We start from the raw sequence: 26,197 nt of genomic DNA, 5'->3' as shown, positions 1-26,197 counted from the left end.
ATGAGAATGGTTGCGCACGGAATGCGATCGATGCAACTCACCTGATCTGTTCGGGCTGTTGTGTCAACGAATTCAGTTTAACCAATGGTGCTGTGTACGTGTGATGTCGGCCATCTTCAATGTACTCCGACTCCACGTCCGTTGTGCATAGTCGCTTAAACAGGGCCTCGTTGCTCATCTTCAAATCGTTTAACACATTGAAGCCATCGACAAGTAAGGTTTCACCGCCGCGTCCAGTGTGTATCAAACAATGCAGAGCCTGAATGCCGGCCGCATCATTGAAGTACGTGTTGTCTGTGTGAGCAGCCAGAAACTCCTTGGTATAAGCGTTGTCGTTGTGCACTTTGTCGTCGTTGAATGACCACATTTCGCCGAAAAACGTTTTCTGCACATTGAACAGTCGCTTGATGGCCAGTTCGGTGGTCAGCATATTCGGTGGCACATGTTCGATGAACGCAATTCCGTATTGAACCAGACTGGAAACGAACGTTTTTGCTACGTTCTCGTCGCAGAGGTAATCGGGAAATGAGACCCGCGCATAGCCCATCGATTTTATCGACTTGGCATTCCACAGTGTTTTCTGGCCGCCGATCTGGACAGACGTCTTGTAATTTTCGAATGTATTTGCTGCCAGATTGTCGATGTCGTAGGACGATTGGTGATTGTCGGGCCCTGAAAATTAGATTTTCATCATACTGCAGCCAGTGACTGAGAAATTTCGTTTAGTTTAGTGTTAGCCTAAACGTGAAATCTCTGTGAGCCCGAGCCGCCACCTGGTGAATGAGTTTTCGCGAAATTTTAATTGTCACCACAACATCTACCATTCGTAACAAATCTATAGCTCACGAGACTACAAAAGCAACTTTCGACAGGCTGCAAAAAATCGACAAACTTACAAGTTATTTGCAACTCATTTCCGTCGATGCTGTAATGCGATGGCTTAATGTCAATTGGTATGTCGAGTAAACCAATTTTTCTCTGTTTCGTATCGTGATTGTAACATTCTGAACAGCAGCAGTGATCACGAAGCCAGAAATTGTTAACCGTAAAGGGTTCCGGATGATCTGATGAATGGATTGTAATGGAATCTTCAGCCATCGCTGAAAAACAAAACAAAAATAATTAAAAAAAAAAAGCAGCCACAGCCAAGGCAAGTAGACTTTGGTTGTTAATCTGGTGGCGGGACATTTCTACACTGTCAACATCGTCCGGAATGATATTATCGTTCAAAAATCGTCATGCCAACGATTATATCGTCATGCGGACCATAATATCGTTCTTAACGTTCGACCGTGCGTGTAGAAATCTCGCCACTCCGAATTTTCAAATTTTATCTGGCCCAACGGCTGCCCTACAATTTCGAAAATTTGAAAAATTTTTGAATTTGTTTAAATTACTTCCGCTCTAGCGCTAACTCAATCAGGTCCAACACAAAGCGAGAAAGATCATGGGCGCGCGTTAGCATAGCGCCCGTGACGCAAGTCCTATTACTAGAAAAAATTTCAAAAAAAAAATTTTTTGTCGTAGACTGAGCCATATATACAGCAAATATTGAAGTTCTACAATTTAAATACAAATGATTCCAAATTACCATTAAAAAAAACTAGGCGTCCGTACGAGCTCAACGAGCTATCACACGATCTTGCAGCTTAAAATTTGGCCACGCAAAAAATCTTCCAAGAAGCCCCATTTCCATACATTTTGGTCAATTTCAGTACTTTAAACGAAATGAAAAAATCCTACGTTACTTTGTTAGTCCGTCCGTCCGTCCGTCCGTCCGTCCGTCCGTCCGTGTTTCCTATCTTCTAAAGTCTTCTTTAGATTTTGTTGAAATTTTGGGAGTAGATTCTAGTCGTCATTCTAAGACATTCCAGAAAAAAAAAATTGGGGGGAACCGGCCTCGTTTCGGAGCTAGGGCTTCTCGAAGTTCCCATATAAGCCCCATATAAGAACACCTTTAAGTATGTGTGTGTGTGGATGGATATGGTAGAACAAATTTGTTCGCTTTTAATAAAGTGGAAGCATTATAATTTGATCGATTTTATTCATTTTTAAATAATTGTAGTTTTACAGTATAAAAGCTTACACATGCGCATTAGAGCTGTTTACTCGCGGTATACCTGCGGGTAATCCGTTCAAATGCACGTGTCTAAGCTTTTATACTGTAATGTTTTCGAAATGATTTCTTCGAAAACTACAATTATTTAAAAATGAATTAAATGAGTAGAATCGATCAAATTATAATGCTCCGACTTTAAGCTCTGCTCGCCTCAATTTTTTTTCCCTAAATTTAGTATTTTCCAAATTTTTCAAATTTTTAAAATTTTCCAAAATTTTTCAAATTTTTCAAAATTTTTCAAATTTTTCAAAATTTTTCAAAATTTTCAAAATGTTCAAAAATTTTCAAGCTTTTCAAAATTTTTTAAAATTTTCATATTTTTTTAATTTTTCAATTTTTTTAAATTTTTCAAATTTTTTAATCTACTAATTCTCGCTAATTCTTCCAAAACAACTGATATCGCTGGATGTGACGCATTCTGCGCTTGTACGCAAAAACTGTAACAGGAAAAATTTGACCAAAGAAATTCTAGAAACAAAATTTTACCAAAAAAATTTTGCGTCGCAAGTGGCAGATGTTGAGGAAAGTACTTTTAAGAATTTTTTTTAATTAGACAAGAATACGTCCTAATACGTCCGAATCATCTGCCACTTTGTGACGCAAAATTTTCCTGTTACAGTTTTTGCGTACAAGCGCAGAATGCGTCACATCCAGCGATATCAGTTGTTTTGGAAGTATGCACAGGGACTTGCATCACTTTTACTCTTTTGAGTGTTTTTGACTGCTAACATTAACGGCTACAATGTTTGTGTCTATATTAAGAACACCAGAGTAAGAAATCATAAATAATTGCCATCACGTCATCACGGGACAAAGTTCTATGTCAGCGATAACCAGCAAGTATGACTGGAAATATCGTTGAACTTTTGATGATTAGCCGATAAAGGGAAAAAGATTTTTTTTGGCTAAGTCGAATTCACAATTTTCGAAGAAGACCGCAGATTGTGCACAAACAGATATCTGCCTCTCAAATATCGTCCGACGTCAATACAATATAATTTCTGATAAGTACCATTTACGGAACGCGGTTTCTTATTTGATAACGCTTTTGAATTGATGAACTTTGCATCAATGCTGAGATCCACAGCCGAGTGTCGTTCATACACATCTGAGGGGTAAACCCATACAGTTCCGACACAATTTCATGCTAACTAATAATGCGAGAGCGAATTCCATACTCTAAGGAAATTGCAGGTAACGAATCATTTACTTCGGTTGCAACGTGTAAAAAAATTGCTGGTATTGGTAAACCGTTCGCAAACGGCAAACACGTCACCACTATAATTATTATCGAGACGGTTACGTCTTTGGGCTTTAAGTATTTTTAGTTGATTACAAAGTACAAAATACAAGAGCTTCTACTTCTTCGATTCAGGGCTCATCCATGAATGATTTTTTCAGTGCTGCCAGCACATTTAATTAATGAATAACTAGTTCAATATGCGTTTTCGTAGTCAAATGTGATTTTTACCCTCCTAATAGGGGTAGAAGAAGAGAAGAAAAGAATATTGGAATGTAACACACATTTCACTCACGATAACGCGTATTTGACGAGTTACTAAAATGAATTAAATCTACTGGCAGCACTGAAACAAGTGGACGTCATTCATGGCTGAGCCCTCAAGATCTGCCTGATATAATCAATTAAAATAGTTATTTATGTAACAAGAATCGTATGAACGCACTAGACTAACCCGAGGGGAAGCCGACATAGTTTGAAGAGGTTTGTCGTAGGCTAGGGGAAAACCGCTCTTCCTTTTCTGAACATGATTAACAAGTGATGACTAATCAGTGATTAAACAGTCGCAAAGCTGTAATTAGTCCATGTTAATCAGAAAAGAGTGATTTTCCCCTTCTGCCTAAGGTGTTTCGACGAACCTCACACATAGTGGATAAAATATCCTATCGTTACGAAATATTCCTTCCGTATGACTATGAGACATCACTGTTAGTCACTGACATCACTCTAAAGTTACACTCTCCGTGATAATAATAATCTTCCTCATTACGATATTACAAAGAGGCAACAAACAGATCGATTCCGTCACAGAATTGCGTAAAAGTCATTACTGCACATTTGGTTCGGTCTTTTGCCGTCCAATCGATCAAGCACTACAAAATTTGTCACCACGTGAATTTAAATATTTTTTTTTGTACTAAAAAAGAAAAACGTGAAACGCTACATCACTGTGGGTATTGTACTATGGGTTTGCATTCTCTGGTCTGCTCCCATTTCTATTTTTCATTAAATCATTCGGAAACGAAAAAAAAACGTTTTACAAAATTCAATCGAATGGACCCTCTTTAGACCCACAACTTTATTTCTCCATTACCTCCAACCATACCAGGCATCAAAGTATTATGATCAAAAACGGGAAAAAGAAATTAACTTGTACAATTGAACGCAGACACAAAACAACTGAATTTATCAGTTGGATTGACGGTTCTATTTATACCATTTACGTTCAAAGAAAAAAAAACTTTTGTTAACTCAGTTTATTTGATGAAAAATCGAAAACATTTAGAATGGGAACCACGCATTTCGTAGTGTGTTATGGGTAGAAAGTAAATTTTATAATTTTCGTCAATTCATGTCTCGGTTTAGGTTTTGTCGGTTTGGCGACATGGTCGAAAATGGAAACTCAGCTCCGTATTTAAGGTGCTGATGGACATAATACTAAGACTTGGATAGTGTAAACCAAATTTTGATTACAGCATTACGCTGATGGTGGGATATAGTATGTTACGTACCTGCGGGAAAATTTTCTTACTCACGAGGGAGTAAGTGAATTTTCCAGCAGGTACGTGACATATTCGCGTCCGGTTAGCACTTTTTCATAGTCACAATGTGACAGACTGATGTAAAGTGAACTTTAACGCTCGCTGGCAGTAAGGACTGTTAGAATACCAGAGTTTCCGAGTGGTTTAACAGAAATGATAAAACGTCTTAACGCAGGAAAGTATTTCATTGGAGTGAAAACAATTTTCACGCCCCTTCAGCTTTTCGATCCAAGAAAGTATGTTATTTCCACCCATTCTTGAAATGACGATTCAATGTTTTCCACACAGTAAAACTTGGTTTCGCAGACAGCTTCGTCCCTCAGAAGAATTTTCTCGCACACAGCTTTTCCTCACACAGAAGAATTTTCTCAAACAGAAGAGTTTTCTTTCGCACACAGCTTACTCACACAGAGTAAATGATTCCAATCAAACGAAATCAGCTGGGGCCATAACCTGTTAGAATACCAGAGTTTCCGCGTGGTTTAACAGAAATGATAAAACGTCTTAAAGGAAGAAAGTCTTTAATTGGAATGAAAATTTTCTTTTAACGTATACTATGACCAAGTCATAGGCTATTTGGATTGTATAATCCAACAAGGACACTCTTATTTTCCTTAGGGTCGAAAGTGGCTTATTACAACCCTAGAGATGAAAAGTAAATTGACTTTATGCTCAAAAGCATGTAAAATCCATTAGGTTGAGTGTACCAATCCTTGGACAAGAATGAGTCCTCGTACACCTATTGTTCTTTAATTCATAAACTTTTTTTATGAATGAGAGAACAATAGGTGTCTGACGACTCATTCTTGTCCGAGGATTGGTACTAGAGATGAGCGGGCCGACGTTTTTTCAATACCCGACCCGACCCGGCCCGATCCAATTTTTTGAACCCGAGCCCGACCCGACCCGAGACTTTTCTCTTCGCGGCCCGACCCAACCCGACCCGAAAAAATCATCGGCCCGACGTGGCCCGACTTTCTTTTACTATAAGAAATTTAATGAAAAATCATTTTCTACGCATAAAAGCTTTGCAATAATCTTATACGCGAAGTAAAATAATAAAATAAGTTAGTGTTTCATGCTTTATAGGCTTTTATAGGCTTACTTTAAAGTTGTATTTCTAAGTCGGGCCGGCCCGAATTTTTGTTTTCAAAGCCCGACCCGACCCGGCCCGAATGAATTTTCAAAACCCGGACCCGAACCCGATCGGGCCGGGTCGGGCCGATGTATTTCGGGCGGCCCGCTCATCTCTAATTGGTACGCTCACCCTACATAACTTGGGATAAAAAGATGAAAATTGCCGTTTTCGCGTGTTTGTTGACATCAGCTACTCCTCGGACCAACAAGGTACATACAAAAACTCTACTTTTCATATTTTTATCCCTTGTTATGTAAAAGATTCCATAGCGACTCTAACTGAAACTACTACAATTTATACGACCATTGCCATTAGTATGACTTTACCTAGTAAATGCACATGATTTTCTCAATTCTGGAATGACTTCCAGTTATCGACAACGAATGTGAAGATGAGATATGAGCTCTGGGAAACGTACTCTTTTTCTAGCAAAATGCATGTTGAGAAAAATGAAGTAAAAGATCTTGTAGCAAACAAAAAATGTGAAGATGCTCGCTACGTTTCCGAAGTAACATGGATTTTACAGCTTAAGGAAATTAGAAATTTGCGTTGGTGCGACTTATATTATCGAAATCTTCAACCGTTTCTTTTAACATACGTAAAAAGGCATTTGTTGACAACGGCAACAACGACGAATATTTCCCATCGGAAAATCAGAGAATGAGACGACATGGGAACCAACATTTAATCTGCTAAAAATAATACGACGACGGTAAGTTGTCGTTTATTTAATTTCCATTCGAACCGAAAAAAGAGCCAAAAACAAATATTGAATGAACCGACAGAAAAGACACATTGAGAAAAAGGTGCAATTGTCTCTTCACGTCAACGATAAAACCTATATTAACATTAGGATCACTGTAATATTTGTATATTTGGGTAAGCAGCAACTGTGGCGATGTGTAGGAAAACAATTGTCCAAACATTTAAGCAGAAAAATAAATTTTATATTTTCGGCAATAAACACAAAAAGCGACAAGCTTGACTGTTTTGATCGATTTCTACGAACATAATTTGAAATTTTTAATTGCGTGTGTTCGAAATGATGGAAAAAAAAACTGAATTTGAATTGACGAGAATGGACTTTTTTATTTGATCGAATATCGTTTAATGAGGGAAAATCAATGTCTCATTTCACGTTTAGCTCTGAACTGAATCAATAGAACACTCATTCATTCATGACGTTATCAGTCTGGTCAAAACAGATTTTAGAAATTGCATGTTTTACGTTGTTGAATTGAATGTCTTCTCCATACCAGATCCTATGTGTGTCCATTGAGTACGTACGTGGCTCCTCCTCATTAGGGCGTATCGAATTTTGAGAATTTTAAGGGTCGCGATAGCCTGTGTGCGGAAAACGTAGATCATTGAAAACTAAGTCCAGGCATATGGTTGATGGATCCGAAGGTGCCCGGGAAGAAGTCCCCCCGGACGACTTTAATTTTCAAATGGTCATAACTCGGAAAGTTGAGAGTATTTTTGAAAACAATGTTCAGGATGTAGAGCGTTAAAAACTCTACAAAACTGCCAAAGAAACCGATGGTCCAAAAGGTGTGTCTGTCGAGGTTTTCTAACATCGAAAGTTCGGCATTTTCGTTTTTGACTTTTATTTCCTGAGAGACAAATTATTAAGTTTAGCTTTTGGCATGAGGTTGTAGAGGAGGTCGAGTACTACCAGTACACTAGGCATTGTCCCGGTCGGCGATCCATCCGAAACCACATTTTCAACATTAATGAATGAACTTTTTAAGTGTACCCACGTCGCCCACGAAGCCAGTGCAGACACTGTAACCGGTGTTGCTGAGTCGAGGTAACCTTGGCCAGTAAGTGCACATAATATTCCATAACAGTAGCTGAACTCTTTTACAAAATATTTGGATCTCGATGTCGCACATTTTATACTACAAAATCTGAGAAAGTGAAATTTGTGAGAAAAACAACAAATAATCGATTCAATTAGTTATTTGACCCACAAACGTGGGTACACTTAAAAAGTTCATTCATTAATGTTGAAAAAGTGGTTTCGGATGGATCGCCGACCGGGACAATGCCTAGTGTACTGGTAGTACTCGACCTCCTCTACAACCTCATGCCAAAAGCTAAACTTAATAATTTGTCTCTCAGGAAATAAAAGTCAAAAACCCAAATTTTGAACTTTCGATGTTAGAAAACCTCGACAGACACACCTTTTGGACCATCGGTTTCTTTGGCAGTTTTGTAGAGTTTTTAACGCTCTACATTCTGCTAGAACATTGTTTTCAGAAATACTCTCAACTTTCCGAGTTATGACCATTTGAAAGTTAAAGTCGTCCAGGGGGACTTCTTCCCGGGCACCTTCGGATCCATCAACCATATGCCTGGAATTAGTTTTCAATGATCTACGTTTTCCGAAAACAGGCTATCGCGGCCCTTAAAATTCTAAAAATTCGATACGCCCTACTCCTCATAGTGTCACGGTTTGATATCTATGTCATATATCTTTATCGAAGACGAGAAATTGCTCTCATTTCCGTATTTTAGTGTAATAACTGACATCGGAGATAAGATTCGAAACAGGTCGCTTTTGACCTAGAAGGAAACCTGAAACTGTAGACCAGAAAAGTTTCAGGTCAGGTTCCTTACTAAAATTATCTGAACCTGACCAGATTTACTGCTAACCTGGCGTGAAAAATTTTAGATAAAAATTCAGGTAACTTGAAAAGCCAGGTCAGTCAGTTCAGGTTATTATTTGGCAGATCAAATCGATTTCAGGTTCAGTCAGGTCAGGTGAAAGTTCAATCAATCAGGGTTTAGGTAACCTGGCTTCAGGTTGAATACAACCTGACCATATTCCGAGCCTTAATCGGTGATATACTTTATTGGTGTCAAAATTGAGGTGCTGGTGGAACATTGAAATTTTGAAAATTACATCTTTATTCCCGACTGGACTTCCTGACAAAATGAAAATTCAAATACTTGGCATATTCGTATGCCAGACATGAAATTAAAAAAAAAAATCTAATTTCATGATTCCTCATGTGGTCTTTATGCCATGGAAGGTGATTGAAAGTCCGAGAGTAAATGTGTTTCGTCTTGGGCGAAAGCCTTTATCAACCGTGGCTTGATGACTGAAGCACAGAAATTTGTTGAATATACAATCCGAATGAACAATGACTTAAATGTTAGCATTAGTTTGACTTGAACGAAATGTTTTGTGCATAATTGAGTTTGTCGTGAATGACATTCGTATTAAGTCTTTTATAGAATAAAATCAACAGGTTATGGGCCAAGGAGACATTAGGCCATCACAGTTGCTAGCCTGTAGATGTAACCCAATTACTTGCTTACATTAAATGTTATTAACCTGCTAAAAACGGCAAGTGTACCGTTACTTCTGTTATTCAAAGTGTCGCCTAATCTTTGACACAGAATCCAGTACTTCAATTGTTTAAACAAACAATTTAGCTTTATCCAAACCTTATTGCTCGAGTATTTCGTATCGTAAATCGGAAAGTAATGTCAATTGCGTGCAAATGTTCACTTACTCAGATACGATGCGTTCAGCTGTTCGACCATTTCGGTTGCATATGGGTCGGCGATTATTTCGTTCGCATATAAATCCGCATCTTCAATGTAATTGAGCGCAGTTTTCGTCGCCAAAAAATCCAGCTGAGACGACTGATCGATTATTGTAATTGGATCATCATTCACATCGACCACCGGCAATAATGTCACATTTACGTACTGGCCGTCTAGCGTTTTTAAATCGGTTTTGGACGATATCAAAGACAAGTCATCGCATTGAATGTTTATGTCTGGCACTCGATTTGATACGACGACACGACGTTTGGATAAAGGTGCTGCGTCACTGTATGTAGTTGCTGCATTGTCTGAATTGGGCACGAGCTTAAACAACTGTTTGCGCTCCACATTCTTTCTCGATGTTGTTCCTGAACCGTTACTGTCCATCGATCCTGCTGGTTCCATTTTATCTTTCATGAGGCACACATCTCGACGATGAGCATCACTCGACACACCGACCATTAAGGTCTGGCCCTTTACCGTTTCATTCGAGCTCTCTGTGCTTTGCGCTTCTCTGAAATTTAACGAGGGGACAGCGGTTTTGTTTAGGCTCCTTGATTCGACGTTTTTGTAATCCTCTCTGCGGAAGTGCTTGCTGCATATGGTCCGTTTTCTTAGCACATCCAGAGGGAGGCTGTTAATTTCTGGAATGTTGATTGCACGACGCCATTCCTCCGCCCGTTGATTGTCCATCGGAAATTTGTGGACCAAATCGAATCGTTCATTTTTGCACAATGGAATCAGGCACAGACGCTTTATGTGTTCCTTTTGTGCCATTTTTTGCGGATATGCGAAATAATTATTTGCTATAACGACCGTACATCAATGCGATTTTATGAGCCAGGGCAGAGGACGAGCCAAACCGTTGGAAATTTAAACTGTTTCATGCTTAAACTGGTTAAAAATCGCGGACTGTTCACACAAAAATATGTTTACCAACAACAATCTTAAATGTCAAACCGGTCAAACCTCTACAAGCAAAGGAGTCAATGAAGTTAGAAGCGGTTAGAATAACGAAGCCCAGTTTTTTTGAAGCGGGATTTTTTTCAAAAACACCAATCTCAAACTGACAATAGGTTTCTTCCATCGTACGGTAAAAATGAATTTTGACAGGCCGAAAACAACCGACCGTCATCCACAGAAGCAAACATAACCGCAACTTAAACAAATTTGTTCATTAAAACTTCAAAGTGAGGTTGTGTAGGCTTCTCTGTGGATGACGATTGACATTTTGAACGACCTTGGAAGAGACCTATTACGAAAAGTTGCAAAAGTTAAGTAAAGTAGCAAAATACAACCTTGGCTGTAAGTTGAACATAGCTTGTGCAATAATAATTGTTGAATAAATTATGATTATGTAAGGATCGATTCAAACCTTCAAATCCGGGACAACCTAACGAAGGGAATACTTGTAACATTAAAAAAATTATATTCATCCGAAAGTAGGGCTCCATGTGTTGGTAAATGTGACGCAGGTCTTACGCATTCTGCGCCGTAGGCAAAAGTTTTACCAACAAAAAATCAGTCAACAAACACTTAAAAGAGTAAAAGTGACGCAAGTCCCTGTGCATACTTCCAAAACAACTGATATCGCTGGAGGTGACGCATTCTGCGCTTGTACGCAAAAACTGTAACAGCAAAAATTTGACCAAAGAAATTCTAGAAACAAAATTTTACCAAAAAAAAATTTGCGTCACAAAGTGGCAGATGGTTCGGACGTATTAGGACATATTCTTGCCTATTAAAAAAAAATTCTTAAAAGTACTTTCCTCAACATCTGCCACTTGTGACGCAAAATTTTTTTGGTAAAATTTTGTTTCTAGAATTTCTTTGGTCAAATTTTTGCTGTTACAGTTTTTGCGTACAAGCGCAGAATGCGTCACCTCCAGCGATATCAGTTGTTTTGGAAGTATGCACAGGGACTTGCGTCACTTTTACTCTTTTAAGTGTTTTTTGACTGATATCAGTTCTTTTGGAAGAATTAGTAAATTGAAAAAATTTGAAAAAATTGAAAAATTTGAAAAATTTAAAAAATTTGAAATTTTTTTAAAAAATTTTAAAAAATTTAAAAAACTTTGAAAAATTTAAAAAAAATTTAAAAATTTAAAAAATAAAAAATTTTGCAAAATTTATAAAATGTAAAAATTTTTAAAAATTTTTAAAAATTTTGACAAATTTTGAAAAATTAAAAAAAAATTGAAAAATTTTAAAAATTTTAAAAATTTTGAAAAATTTAAAAATTTTAAAAATACTAAATTTAGGGAAAAAAATTGAGGCGAGCAGAGCTTACCAAATACCAAAAGCGAACAAATTTGTTCTACCATACCCATCCACACACACACACTTAAAGGTATTCTTATATGGGGCCTATATGGGAACTTCGAGGAGCCCTAGCTCCGAAACGAGGCCGGTTCCCCCCAAATTTTTTTTTCTGGAATGTCTTAGAATGACGACTAGAATCTACTCCCAAAATTTCAACAAAATCTAAAGAAGACTTTAGAAGATAGGAAACACGGACGGACGGACTAACAAAGTAACGTAGGATTTTTTCATTTCGTTTAAAGTACTGAAATTGACCAAAATGTATGGAAATGGGGCTTCTTGGAAGATTTTTTGCGTGGCCAAATTTTAAGCTGCAAGAACGTGTGATAGCTCGTTGAACTCGTACGGACGCCTAGTCTTTTTTAATGGTAATTTGGAGTCATTTGTCTTTGAATTGAAGAACTTCAATATTTACTGTATATATGGTTCTGCAGTCTACGACAAATTTTTTTTTTTTACATTTTTTCTAGTAATAGGACTTGCGTCACGGGCGCTATGCTAACGCGCGCCCATGATTGACTCAAGAAATTTTCGTCACAAATAGCAGATGATTCGGCCTTCTTCCGTTAAATTCTTTCAGTACATTTTTCAACCACACTTCCGACCCATGTATCAGGAAATGATTTAATTCAACGAGCATTCCGATCAGCCGAAATTCCTTGCAAACGTGAACCTACTGATTGCTCCCGACCAGATGGTAAGACTCTCGTACTTTGGGCGAAGGGTAAATCCGCTAAATCGACACGCATATCTTAGAATTTGTCCTTCTATCAATTCCAATGTCAGTCTTAAGTCCTCAGTGTCTCACTAGCCCTGGCTCCTGACTGACGCTGATGCTGGTTCTCAGAAACAGCTCAGGGAATTTTGCTAAAACTTGTTTATTTGAATAGCACTTCCCTCCGCCGACTCTCGACTCTCTTATGAAAAAACCCGCAGAGTTCCCACTCCTCCTAAAATCTCCTAAAATCTTCTAAAACTCCTAAAATTCCTAAAAATAGCCCACACTATCAAAGAATTTTTTTAATTACGCTGCAATGAATTTGAAAACAGTCTTTTCTTTGAGTCATGCAAACAGCGATCCTGAACGTGGATTTAGCGAAAACAAATATATTCTCGAGGATCTCAGCTTGTTAGTAGATGCGACTATCGTCGCACTTCGACCAAAATTATGGTGAATCTTGTTAACTTGAAAGAAGGGTCCAGTCGACAAGAAACAACTGATAAATACCAAGTTGCTGGTCTTAACTGGCGTCAAAAAAGTGTAAACCATAAAAGTTTCAATTATTGAACTACATAAGGAAAACGATGCTTTGATAAAAAAAAAACTTTTTGTCAATTAGGGGTGTACGATGGAGAAAGGATCGAGACTGGCGTAAATTTTAAAAATTCATTTACAACCTGAGACAAATCATAGAAGCTAAATTTTTTAGTTTTCGGTCTTCCACCTACTTCGACTTCTACCAAAAACATTCTTTGAGATCTTTGTTAGCTGCATTAGTCTTATTCTACTAATTGGAGTCCAGTGCTACAAGAAAAAATTAAATCCAGGCGAAGTTTGTCGAGAAGGTATTTTTGGTGAGTCGTCAAAGTTTGCCGACTATGAAAAATTGAGTGGATTTTAAACTTGAAAATTCGGAAATTCTATCAAGAAAATAATTCGATCTTTGCTCAAGTGGGCTTAAATTCTTGCGAATGTTGTAGGCTATCCAGAACAAAAAAGTTTTTGAAAATCATGTGAGAAATGTTTGTTTCGTGAGTGTTTGTTTGGTCTAAAATTGAGGCAAAATGGCTCAATTGAGAAAATCGAGTTTTTGACATCTAGGGATGATAACAATTTTTTGTGGACTATGCCTGTCTCGATCCTATATCCATCGCACACCCCTAATTGAAATTACTTATAAAACCTTTATCAAATCTCCTAAAATACTCCTAAAATTACTTGCAAAATCTCCTAAAATTCTCCTAAAATTACCGTTAAAATTTCCTAAAATTCCTAATTTTAGGAGCCTTCCTAAGTCGTGGGAACTCTGAACCCGGGATGTTAACTTACACTTTTATTTAAAATTCGTTCAGCCTCAGTTTCCACCGTTAAACGTTGGCCTTGAAAATCGGTTCGGTTTCGGATGACTTTGTTCGACTGCAGCAGCTGGTTCACTACTTTTTGTTGAGCTCGCTTGAGTACGCAATCGGAAACTGTTTCTTCCAGCCGTGCACTGAATTGGATTGGGCAGCGAAAAAAGCAGAAGCTGATAAATTTGATCATTAGACCGATTTGATGAGCCAATTTATATTCGTTCCAAACGGAAACCTCCGGTGTGATTGGCAAATGCGGATTAGATTTAATCAAAAAAATTGGTAGAAAAAAACACACGAAAAACGAGCGACGAACTACTTAATTCAAAGATTAGGGTTGGTCATTCAACATGGCAATGTTGCGTAACTTTAAGTTACACACCACACATGATGATAAAATAGCGGATTTCACATACAAAAATTCACGTTTTGTGATGACATTGTTACCAGGAAGATGTGAATTTTGTTTACATGTGCCCGCGATCTGCGGGACCTCCCAAACGTTTACAGCCTTACAGTCCTTGGTCTTGTATGTACAGCCTTCATCTATCTTCTTTAGACTGTTCATGCGACGGGACCAAAAATGAAGACACTTTCATACATATTCTCTTTGGGACGATTCATTGACTCAATCGTCCAAACCATGTACGTCAATTGATTCGGAGTGTCTTTCCAATCAAACCTCGTTTCAAAGAATTTTAAACAATTTTCGCCGCCAAATATCATCAAATATCGAAGCAGAAATTCTTACTGGGACTTTGTGAGAAGTTGTCAACACTGGCTGGCGAGCCCTGCGAACGTGTCGTCTGTACGACCCTGTGTTGAATGTCAAGTGTCAAAAGAATTTCGCAATAAAAAGATAACAAAAGTGAATCACAAGTGTTTTACTGTAAATTCGGTAATTTGCAATTTCTATTCGCGTTTCATTAACATCACAATCGACAAAATTATGCCCTCAAAACGGAAAGGAACAAGTGTCACATCCGAAGATGATGAGGATTATCGTACAAAGCGAGACAGAAACAACCAGGTGAGTTGCAATCCGATCGACTTTCATTTTGTCATTTTGTCTGAACCAAAAATAAAAACAAAAATCGTAATCCATCCAAAAAGGCAGTGAAACGCAGCCGCGTCAAGTCCAAGCAGCGTACACAATTGACACAAGCCAAAGTGAAGGATCTTAAGATCAAAAATCAGGTGCTGGAGGAAAAGATAAAAAATCTCACAAAAGATCTGAAGTTCTTGAAGGATCTGTTTCTGGCACAAGCACAGACAAAGGCGGAGAAACTCACCAATGCAGAGCTTCGTAGATTACTTGCTGGTACGGAAAATACAGCTCGGTTACAACTGAAATCATTTACCTTTTCTAACGATTCCTTCTGCTTTCAGATGACGACGATGAACAAAACGATAACGAAAAACCGACAACCAGTAAGGGATGATGTAGGACCGTAGATTAACAGAACCGAACCGAGACAGCGGAATGAATTTAATTTTACGTAAAATTTCTGACTGCATTCCAGGCGTGTGCTCAATAAGTGGCCGAAAAGTGCAATTTACACGTAAAGTACACTCACCATTGAAGCGCCCACGCAAGTTTGTACGCGCCTGAACACAATTTATATTTACCATTGTTACAATTTTGAACATTGCCACACTGAGCAGCAAATACAGCAAATATTTGAAATTCTAAAATGGGTTTTCAGTTGGATGGACATGGTCATTCCTTAGTTAAAAGCCCCCTATGGCAAGAAAAAATCATTGAATCAGGTGGAGTATTCGCCTAGTCGGTTGGACTGTAGAGGCGCCACATTTTTTCATAGTACTTTAATCTCACTGGACTATTTTTTCGTCTAACAACTTCACATTGATTCATTCCCATGGAATGTCACAGCAGTGAAGTTTGTTCATGAAAAAATAATTCAGTGACAGCAGAATTTTGATGAATAAAAGTACTAAATTGTAATAGATTTTACCTTTAGTTTCAAAACTCCATTCCCCTCAGAGACTTTAGAGAATTTTAATTCTGAAAATTCCGAAAATTCTGAAAAAATTCCGAAAAAGTTCCGAAAAATTCTGAAATAATTTTCCAGCTGATCCGCTCATCCAAACAAAACTGTTCATATGTCTCATAACGTTGCGTCGACTGTACCAAGGTATTTACCTTGGACTGTACTTCATTTGTTTGATACAAAATCTATCGCTTCATCATACAGTTTGATATAATAGGAGAACAAGAACGCTATTGCCAGAGCTGATGTGATTGCAACTACTTGTAAAAAGGACTCCGAAGTTTATAATGAAGCGTGACTGCATCTACCAATTTTGATTCGCAGACAGTAGACCTGGCGACATGATTAAATACATCATTTTCATGACCTTGTAAACGTCAGACACGATCCCAGCTGTCAGACATTTCGAAAAACATCGAATGAATTTAACGAACGATTTTCATGTAAAAACCAGTAAATTGAACGCAGTTAACGTCAGATAAATGAGGTTAAGGACTGCTTGACGAAAAAATAAGTGGGTTACGTTGACGAGTACCGTATAATGAAAATGATCTATAGCAATGCAATTGAACCACCTGATCAGGATTTCTTGAACTTGGTCCTGACCTGAAAGCGAACATAAGATTTCAGGATCACCCTGAAAGAACCTGACGTTTACTTCAGTATGGTTTGGTAACCACAGGTCGAGATCAAAACAAATTCATTTTAATCGGAAAAAATGCTGCGAAAATATCGGGTTAGCCCAATCAGGATTTTTCATTTCAGCCACGATTTAAAAGGAAAAAGGAATTGAGTCTTATCTACTGCTATCTGATACTGTGTGTACTATATTATGTTCTTCACTTGTGTCTTGAGTCGCGCTTCAATCTTTCGTCTGTTGACGACGGAGAGGATATTTCGATAAAGCGCATGCTTCATTTTCGAATCTTTCGCCATTTTTGTGTACGGATGGAGAGGCCAGGGCTTATTTTTGGAAATTTTTTCCAAAATTTCCAAAAAATTGCCAAAAATTTAAAAAAAACTGCGAACGAATTTTTCCACCATTTCGAACGGTTTCGGCAACTGCTGAATCAGCCTTGCGTTTTAACTGACTCTCGATTATTTCTTGACACTATGAGGTTTCAAATGAAGACGAGCTTATGATTAATTTGAAAGATGAGAGCGTCAATAATCAAATATGAAGGCTGAACTCCGGAGTTGCCAAAACAGTTCGAAATGGGAGAGGCGTTCTAAAATCTGTGTTGTGTTGTGCCAACACTCTTCCTAGCAACCAAACTACAATTATTAAGGTGGTAGATACGTTTATGAATCACTGCTACTTTGTTCGCTCGTGTTGTTGTTGTTGGTTTTAAGTCATATTAAAAATCAGCGTTTCTCAAACTTATTTTCCCCCCTACATCGATTTTTTGAGAGAGTTTGGATGCTAGAGAGAGTATTGGTTGTGCTGTTGTGCATACTTTGTAAATGGTCCCTTACATTGCAAGTTTTGATGAATTACTGGAACACTGAAACGATGTAAAAAATAAGCGATGAACTCTCAGTCCTGTACCATAGCAAAAAGTGTGCTAAAGCAAACGAAGTAATAGTATCTAAAGTATCTAAAACGCTAGACGATACTTAAAACATTAGAAGAAGCAGTTTCGATGATTATAAGGGAAAAATCCACTTAATTTGTGACATGGCATCTAAGTCAGAACCCTGATCTCATGTACCGTCAAATTCACATAAGACCATACGTATAGCGCTGCTCCTAGCATTGACATAAAAATTATTTGGACGCGGATGAAATCAAAATTGGCATTTATCTTGTTAAGAGTCAAGCATTCACCTATAATGCATATAATTGTACACGCAAACATGGATCAACTAGGTCCCACCTTTTGGGTGGGTCAGGTCCCTTGACTGACAATTATTGCAATGTAATTTTGATCAGCTTATTTTTCATTCTTAAACTTCCTAAGCATCTTAAATCACTATCAGCGATACAATAATTTAGTTTTTGATATGCTATAAACTAACTTCAATATGTGATGAGCTGTCAAAGAGTAAACATCTCTGCCAAATCAAGGACATTCAGTCGATGATTGGCTCTCAAAGAGTAGACATCTCCGCCAAAACAATAGTATACTTCAGTCGATGATTGGCTGTCAAAGAGTAAACATCTCTGTCAAAACAAGGACATACTTTAGTCGGTGATCAGCTGTCAAAGAGTAAACATCTCTGCCAAAACAATGGTATACTTCAGTCGGTGATTGGCTGTCAAAGAGTAAACATCTCTGCCAAAACAAAGACATACTTTAGTCGGTGATCAGCTGTCAAAGAGTAAACATCTCTGCCAAAACAATGGTATACTTCAGTCGATGATTGGCTGTCAAAGAGTAAACATCTCTACCAAAACAAAGACATACTTTAGTCGGTGATCAGCTGTCAAAGAGTAAACATCTCTGCCAAAACAAGGATAAACTTTAGTCGGTGATCAGCTGTCAAAGAGTAAACATCTCTGCCAAAACAAGGACATACTTCAGTCGATGGTTGTCTGTCAAAGAGCAAACATCTCTGCCAAAACAATGGTATACTTCAGTCGATGTCTGGCTGTCAAAGAGTAAACATCTCTGCCAAAAAAAGGACATACTTTAGTCGATGATTGGCTGTCAAAGAGTAAACATCTCTGCCAAAACAAGGACATACTTCAGTCGATGGTTGTCTGTCAAAGAGCAAACATCTCTGCCAAAACAATGGTATACTTCAGTCGATGAGTGGCTGTCAAAGAGTAAATATCTCTGCCAAAACAAGGACATACTTTAGTCGGTGATTGGCTGTCAAAGAGAAAACAACTCTGCCAAAACAAGGACATACTTCAGTCGATGATTGTCTGTCAAAGAGTAAACATCTCTGAAAAACAATTGTTTACTTCAGTCGATGATTGTCTCTTAAAGAGTAAACATCTCTGAAAAACAATGGTTTACATCAGTCGATGATTGGCTGTCAAAGAGTAAACATCTCTGCCAAAACAATGGTATACTTCAGTCGATGTCTGGCTGTCAAAGAGTAAACATCTCTGCCAAAACAAGGACATACTTTAGTCGGTGATTGGCTGTCAAAGAGAAAACAACTCTGCCAAAACAAGGACATACTTCAGTCGATGATTGTCTGTCAAAGAGTAAACATCTCTGAAAAACAATGGTTTACTTCAGTCGATGAGTGGCTGTCAAAGAGTAAACATCTCTGAAAAACAATGGTATACTTCAGTCGATGATTGGCTGTTAAAGAGTAAATATCTCTGCCAAAACAAGGACATACTTTAGTCGATGATTTTCTGTCAAAGAGAAAACATCTCTGCCAAAACAATGATTACCAGTCGATGATTAGCTGTCAAAGAGTAAACATCTCTGAAAACAAGGACATACTTAAGTCGATGATTGGCTGTCAAAGAGTAAACATCACTGTCAAAACAAGGACATACTTTAGTCGATGATTGGCTGTCAAAGAGTAAACATCTCTGAAAACAAGGACATACTTAAGTCGATGATTGGCTGTCAAAGAGTAAACATCTCTGCCAGAACAATGGTATACTTCAGTCGATGATTGGCTGTCAAAGAGTAAACATCTCTGCCGAAACAAGGACATACTTTAGTCGGTGATTTTCTGTCAAAGAGTAAACATCTCTGAAAACAAGGACATACTTAAGTCGATGATTGGCTGTCAAAGAGTAAACATCACTGCCAAAACAAGGACATACTTTAGTCGATGATTGGCTGTCAAAGAGTAAACATCTCTGAAAACAAGGACATACTTAAGTCGATGATTGGCTGTCAAAGAGTAAACATCTCTGCCAGAACAATGGTATACTTCAGTCGATGATTGGCTGTCAAAGAGTAAACATCTCTGCCGAAACAAGGACATACTTTAGTCGGTGATCAGCTGTCAAAGAGTAAACCAATCAAAGCAAAGTACTGCTGTTTTTGTTATCCGGAGAGCCACTCATGTATAATAAGGATACAGAAGAGAATTGTTGCACTGTGTGGTATGTTTGGTTGTGCTGATATTGTTTGCTATGCTAGTTGATATGTGTTGTGTGCATACTTATATTGCGATCTAGGTTTTAATGTCGGTCGCTTGAATGACAGCAATATCTACTAATGCGGCTAAATAGCACGCTTCACATGTTATTTAACGGTCCCAAGCCCGTGAAAACGCAGAGGGGTAGAGTAGGGTAATTGTAGGGTTTAGTTTGTTATGAATAATTTAGCGAAGGATAGGACATCACGTTAGGGAAATTTGTCACCCTTCGATGTGTAACAGCTAATTTTGCAAAGAAATTCGATTCTAATGTGAACTTTCCACTGGTAAGACAGGTGTCCTTACTTGATCCATTTGCATAGCACAAACATGTGTAGCGAATGTGTCTTGTTTTACCACTCATTGCCGCCGGTATACGTTGTAGTATATAGTTCGCATTAGTTTTGAATTTCTTTCGGGTTAGCGATCATTCGATAGGTGATCAATTAACCTAACTCCTTGTTAGGCAATGAGAAACTGTTTATACGATCATTGTGTATCAGTTATAAGCAAACTCTCCTTAAAATTGCCGCATTGGGTGGGGTAGATAGGAAGCAACGTTAGGTCAATTGTAAGCCATCAGAGAAATGATAACGGATGTCTGGGCCGGGACAACACCATCTGTTGTCATTTCTCTGTCACCCATCGATGTGTAACAGCTAATTTTACAAAGAAATTCGTATCTAATGTGAACTTTCCACTGGTAAGATAGGTGTCCTTACTTGATCCATTTGCATAGCACATAAGTGTGTAGCGAATGTGTCTTGTTTTACCACTCATTGCCGCCGGTATTGGTAAGATAGGTGTCCTTACTTGATCCATTTGCATAGCACATACGTGTGTAGCGAATGTGTCTTGTTTTACCACTCATTGCCGCCGGTATACGTTGTATATAGTTCACATTAGTTTTGAATTTCTTTCGGGTTAGCGATCATTCGATAGGTGATCAATTAACCTAACTCCTTGTTAGGCAATGAGAAACTGTTTATACGATCATTGTGTATCCGTTATAAGCAAACTCTCCTTAAAGTTGCCACATTGGGTGGGGTAGATAGGAAGCAACGTTAGGTCAATTGTAAGCCATCAGAGAAATGATAACGGATGTCTGGGCCGGGACAACACCATCTGTTGTCATTTCTCTGTCACCCATCGATGTGTAACAGCTAATTTTACAAAGAAATTCGTATCTAATGTGAACTTTCCACTGGTAAGATAGGTGTCCTTACTTGATCCATTTGCATAGCACATAAGTGTGTAGCGAATGTGTCTTGTTTTACCACTCATTGCCGCCGGTATTGGTAAGATAGGTGTCCTTACTTGATCCATTTGCATAGCACATACGTGTGTAGCGAATGTGTCTTGTTTTACCACTCATTGCCGCCGGTATACGTTGTAAATAGTTCACATTAGTTTTGAATTTCTTTCGGGTTAGCGATCATTCGATAGGTGATCAATTAACCTAACTCCTTGTTAGGCAATGAGAAACTGTTTATACGATCATTGTGTATCCGTTATAAGCAAACTCTCCTTAAAGTTGCCACATTGGGTGGGGTAGATAGGAAGCAACGTTAGGTCAATTGTAAGCCATCAGAGAAATGATAACGGATGTCTGGGCCGGGACAACACCATCTGTTGTCATTTCTCTGTCACCCATCGATGTGTAACAGCTAATTTTACAAAGAAATTCGTATCTAATGTGAACTTTCCACTGGTAAGATAGGTGTCCTTACTTGATCCATTTGCATAGCACATAAGTGTGTAGCGAATGTGTCTTGTTTTACCACTCATTGCCGCCGGTATTGGTAAGATAGGTGTCCTTACTTGATCCATTTGCATAGCACATACGTGTATAGCGAATGTGTCTTGTTTTACCACTCATTGCCGCCGGTATACGTTGTATATAGTTCACATTAGTTTTGAATTTCTTTCGGGTTAGCGATCATTCGATAGGTGATCAATTAACCTAACTCCTTGTTAGGCAATGAGAAACTGTTTATACGATCATTGTGTATCAGTTATAAGCAAACTCTCCTTAAAGTTGCCACATTGGGTGGGGTAGATAGGAAGCAACGTTAGGTCAATTGTAAGCCATCAGAGAAATGATAACGGATGTCTGGGCCGGGACAACACCATCTGTTGTCATTTCTCTGTCACCCATCGATGTGTAACAGCTAATTTTACAAAGAAATTCGTATCTAATGTGAACTTTCCACTGGTAAGATAGGTGTCCTTACTTGATCCATTTGCATAGCACATAAGTGTGTAGCGAATGTGTCTTGTTTTACCACTCATTGCCGCCGGTATTGGTAAGATAGGTGTCCTTACTTGATCCATTTGCATAGCACATACGTGTGTAGCGAATGTGTCTTGTTTTACCACTCATTGCCGCCGGTATATGTTGTATATAGTTCACATTAGTTTTGAATTTCTTTCGGGTTAGCGATCATTCGATAGGTGATCAATTAACCTAACTCCTTGTTAGGCAATGAGAAACTGTTTATACGATCATTGTGTATCAGTTATAAGCAAACTCTCCTTAAAGTTGCCACATTTCGGACCTAACTCCTCGCCGATTCCTACGGGAAGAAAAGAGGGCACAGGCAGGGCCTTGGGGGCAGTTCCCAAGTGCGCTCAACTGTGAACAATCTTTTTCAGCATCAGTACATGAAATATTTATCTCATAAAAAAAGCGTCATAATTGTCAATATTATATAAAATCAGGGTGAAGGTGACGCACCTCTTTGTGTTATAACTTACAAAGTAACTGATTTCTCTTGTGGTGACGCATTCTGCGTGTGAAATAAATAATTTGAGAAAAAAATACTTAGTCGAATGTACTTAGAAAGGACAAATTTTTGGTTTAATTAAAAATCCATTAGACAACAATATGTATGAAACAGCGATGTAAAGCTTTAAGCTTAACCATTTCTTTTGTTCTAAAATAACATTTTTAGTGAAGTATGAGTAGGTCCGGAAGGAAAGGACAATTGAGGACATATTTTATGTTTAATTAAAAATTATTTATTCTTTTTTTCTTGAAATTTTATTTTACCAAAATTTAGCTTACAAATAACTTTGAATCATTTAAATATTATGGACGGATGACTTAACTTAACTTAACGAACTTTATTATTCAAAAAATACAAATTACAAATATAATATAATATTTCACTTGCAGCAACGGACGGCTTTCCAACTTAATTTAGCGTTAGTGTGTTAGATGCTTATTTACATGGCGACGGACGAGCGAGAAGGCGAAAGGAATTATGGACGGATGATTACTAATTAAGGATCACTAATTATGGACAAATTGAAGACAGTTGATTGAAAGAAGAGAACTAAGCGATTTAGCACCAAGGAAAATTATTTAATGTGTGGACACAAATTTGCAGATCTTCAACTATTTTTTTTTGTCTAATGCACCTTTTGAGTGACTGATATTTTCTCAATAGATTTTTGTAATTGTAACAAAAACGTAAGCAAATAAGTTCAAACTTTGTAGGATTGAGCCATCTCTGTCAAAGTATGGTCAACTTTCAAACAGTGCTGTACTTCTGGGCCGCTGCTATTTGCTCGTCGTGCATAAAGTACCTCTTGATCATGAAACATTGTTTAGCCACATCTCTGCTTGCAGTTGTTTAGACGAAATGATGCTTCCGTTGTAGTTTTGAATGTGTGGCATGAATCAATCACAACAAAAATCAAAAAAAGACCTAGCTGTATTTACAGCATTCTATTTGCTTACCCTGTATATGTAATTTTAGGTATCTGCTGCTTGTTAATTATCAATTATCAAATCGATTATTTTGTTGCATTTATATTTTCTGGCAAACCTTTTGACGAATTGTTCACACATAGTTCATCGTCGAACTTGACCTTCCAAATGTCAAATCGATAATTTTGGGAACCTAAATTGTTCACTATTTTCTCCAGTCACTGGAGAATAACACATTAAATTATCAATTATCAACAGAGTAAAATCCTGTTTTTCTGGAATAATTTCCAGAACCTTATTCCGAGATGGCCCATTTTCGAACTTAACCTCAGGAATCCCATTCCTCGTCGATTAAAAAGAAAATCATCAAAATCGGTTAAGAATTACTCAAGTTATCGTGATGACAAAAAAAAATGGTAACAAACAATTACGTTTTTGATAACATTTCATACATTATTAGGATCTAATAAGTTATTAAATCTTTTGTATTGCTTCGATTAGACCAAAATGCGTTGAAAAATTCCTTTTCAACATGAAAAATGAAACGTTTAACAGTTTACATTTATAACGACGAATACAAGAACGACGCGAGACATGCTGATTTCGGCGCATCACGCTTCATCAGTACACCTATGTCTTGCCAGGACCGTGTGTATATCAGCACAACACAAACTTGAGTGAGCAATCACATCAAATGGAATGGCTTATGTACACTTTTTCGTCAACTGTTTTGAATTTGTTTTAGTTTTTTGTGTCGCTATATCTCTCACATTTAGCAAACATTGTTGGATCTCTCACATCCGAACAATTGTGAAGTTTTTTAACGGTGAACTGTATAGATTTCGGGTTACAATGGACTAGCATTGACCATTTTTTGCTTTATCTCTCACATAAAGCATTTTGTTGGATCTCTCACTTCCAACACGTGTTCCGTCTAACTGTTTACTGTTTCGGACTTCGGGTTACAATAAACGAATATTATAACTAAAAGAGTTTTGCAGCTATTATTAAAAATGATAGCTGCGGTGTTTTATTTCGAAAAACACCAGTACAATTTATTGGAATTGTTGGCAACAATTTGTTGTATTGCTTGGCCTGTAATAATAAATTATTAGGAAATAAAACACCGCAGCTATCATTTTTAATAATAGCTGCAAAACTCTTTTAGTTATAATATTCGTTTATTGTAACCCGAAGTCCGAAACAGTAAACAGTTAGACGGAACACGTGTTGGAAGTGAGAGATCCAACAAAATGCTTTATGTGAGAGATAAAGCAAAAAATGGTCAATGCTAGTCCATTGTAACCCGAAATCTATACAGTTCACCGTTAAAAAACTTCACAATTGTTCGGATGTGAGAGATCCAACAATGTTTGCTAAATGTGAGAGATATAGCGACACAAAAAACTAAAACAAATTCAAAACAGTTGACGAAAAAGTGTACATAAGCCATTCCATTTGATGTGATTGCTCACTCAAGTTTGTGTTGTGCTGATATACACACGGTCCTGGCAAGACATAGGTGTACTGATGAAGCGTGATGCGCCGAAATCAGCATGTCTCGCGTCGTTCTTGTATTCGTCGTTATAAATGTAAACTGTTAAACGTTTCATTTTTCATGTTGAAAAGGAATTTTTCAACGCATTTTGGTCTAATCGAAGCAATACAAAAGATTTAATAACTTATTAGATCCTAATAATTTATTATTACAGGCCAAGCAATACAACAAATTGTTGCCAACAATTCCAATAAATTTCATACATTGTGTGGTAACCAACATTTTAGGGTATTTTCTGGCGTAAGACCCTTGACTTTCAGTCAAGGGAATAATTAGAGGCTTTCTGACGGTTCACTTACGAGTGTTAATGCTAGATAGGATCATGGCACCATGGACCACGACAAGAAATGTAACATTAAAATGAAGAAAGCAAGTAAAAACAATCACCAATTTAAAATTGTACACATCCGTTGATCTTCAGTATTGAGTTCGCGTAGGACTTACGTATGCACAATTACCGCACGCCGGAGAGAAGTAGAAGCCTAACTCCGCTTAGTCTTTCTTTTTACTGTCAGTCTTTTTCAGCAAAGAGATTTAGGGTGAATTTTGATAGATTTCGGTAAATTTTGGGGTCAACAATGCTTAGATCGCCATTGTCAACTATATTTGAAATCATCAATGCTCAGATTTTTCCAAGGTAAATATATGGGCGGAGGTAATGCCATTCAGACACGACGCGCGGCATAGCACAATAGTTCGATGCTAATGATACCTTTTTTTTTAAATGGTTGACTATGATTCACTTGTGTTTCACAAAATGTTGTGGCTATCACAAAACAGATAGCCCAGGTTTCTAAGCAGTTTTGTGATTTTAAAGATAGGTAGAGATGGCGTTTATAGTGAACTTTCGTGCGACAAA

The 26,197-nt window shown here is 37.7% G+C and overlaps 2 protein-coding genes and 1 long non-coding RNA gene across 3 annotated transcripts in view; 2 read left to right on the top strand and 1 right to left on the bottom strand.

The window, feature by feature from the left end:
* Positions 1–10,561, bottom strand: part of LOC119083632 (trimethyllysine dioxygenase, mitochondrial) — a 10,891-nt gene extending 330 nt beyond the window's left edge. Inside the window, exons 1-3 of the mRNA XM_037193367.1 lie at positions 9,563–10,561; positions 897–1,100; positions 42–672 (exon numbers count right to left, since the gene is read on the bottom strand). Of these exons, the coding sequence (XP_037049262.1) occupies positions 42–672; positions 897–1,100; positions 9,563–10,376 (1,649 nt within the window). The 5' untranslated portion in view covers positions 10,377–10,561. The remainder of the gene's footprint in view (positions 1–41; positions 673–896; positions 1,101–9,562) is intronic.
* On the top strand, positions 9,507–26,197 carry LOC119083634. Its single transcript, XR_005088909.1, has 4 exons — positions 9,507–9,518; positions 11,473–11,477; positions 16,249–16,253; positions 25,965–26,197. It is a non-coding gene; the product is annotated as an uncharacterized LOC119083634 (long non-coding RNA).
* On the top strand, positions 14,819–15,689 carry LOC119083633 (CCAAT/enhancer-binding protein gamma). The gene is made up of 3 exons (XM_037193369.1): positions 14,819–15,024; positions 15,108–15,315; positions 15,384–15,689. The coding sequence occupies exons 1-3, from the start codon at positions 14,944–14,946 to the stop codon at positions 15,434–15,436; spliced, it is 342 nt and encodes a 113-aa protein (XP_037049264.1). The 5' UTR covers positions 14,819–14,943; the 3' UTR covers positions 15,437–15,689.

The sequence above is a fragment of the Bradysia coprophila genome, unplaced genomic scaffold, assembly GCF_014529535.1.
Source record: "Bradysia coprophila strain Holo2 unplaced genomic scaffold, BU_Bcop_v1 contig_70, whole genome shotgun sequence".
Lineage (NCBI taxonomy): Eukaryota > Metazoa > Arthropoda > Insecta > Diptera > Sciaridae > Bradysia > Bradysia coprophila.
The sequence above is the reverse complement of the archived record's forward strand: the minus strand, read 5'-3'. Positions and strand labels throughout refer to the sequence as shown.

Coding starts and splice junctions, on each gene's coding strand:
- LOC119083633 (XM_037193369.1), top strand. CDS start 14,944: ATGCCCTCAAAACGGAAAGGAACAAGTGTCACATCCGAAGATGATGAG. Junction 15,025..15,107: donor AGCGAGACAGAAACAACCAG/GTGAGTTGCAAT, acceptor CCATCCAAAAAG/GCAGTGAAACGCAGCCGCGT. Junction 15,316..15,383: donor GCTTCGTAGATTACTTGCTG/GTACGGAAAATA, acceptor TTCTGCTTTCAG/ATGACGACGATGAACAAAAC.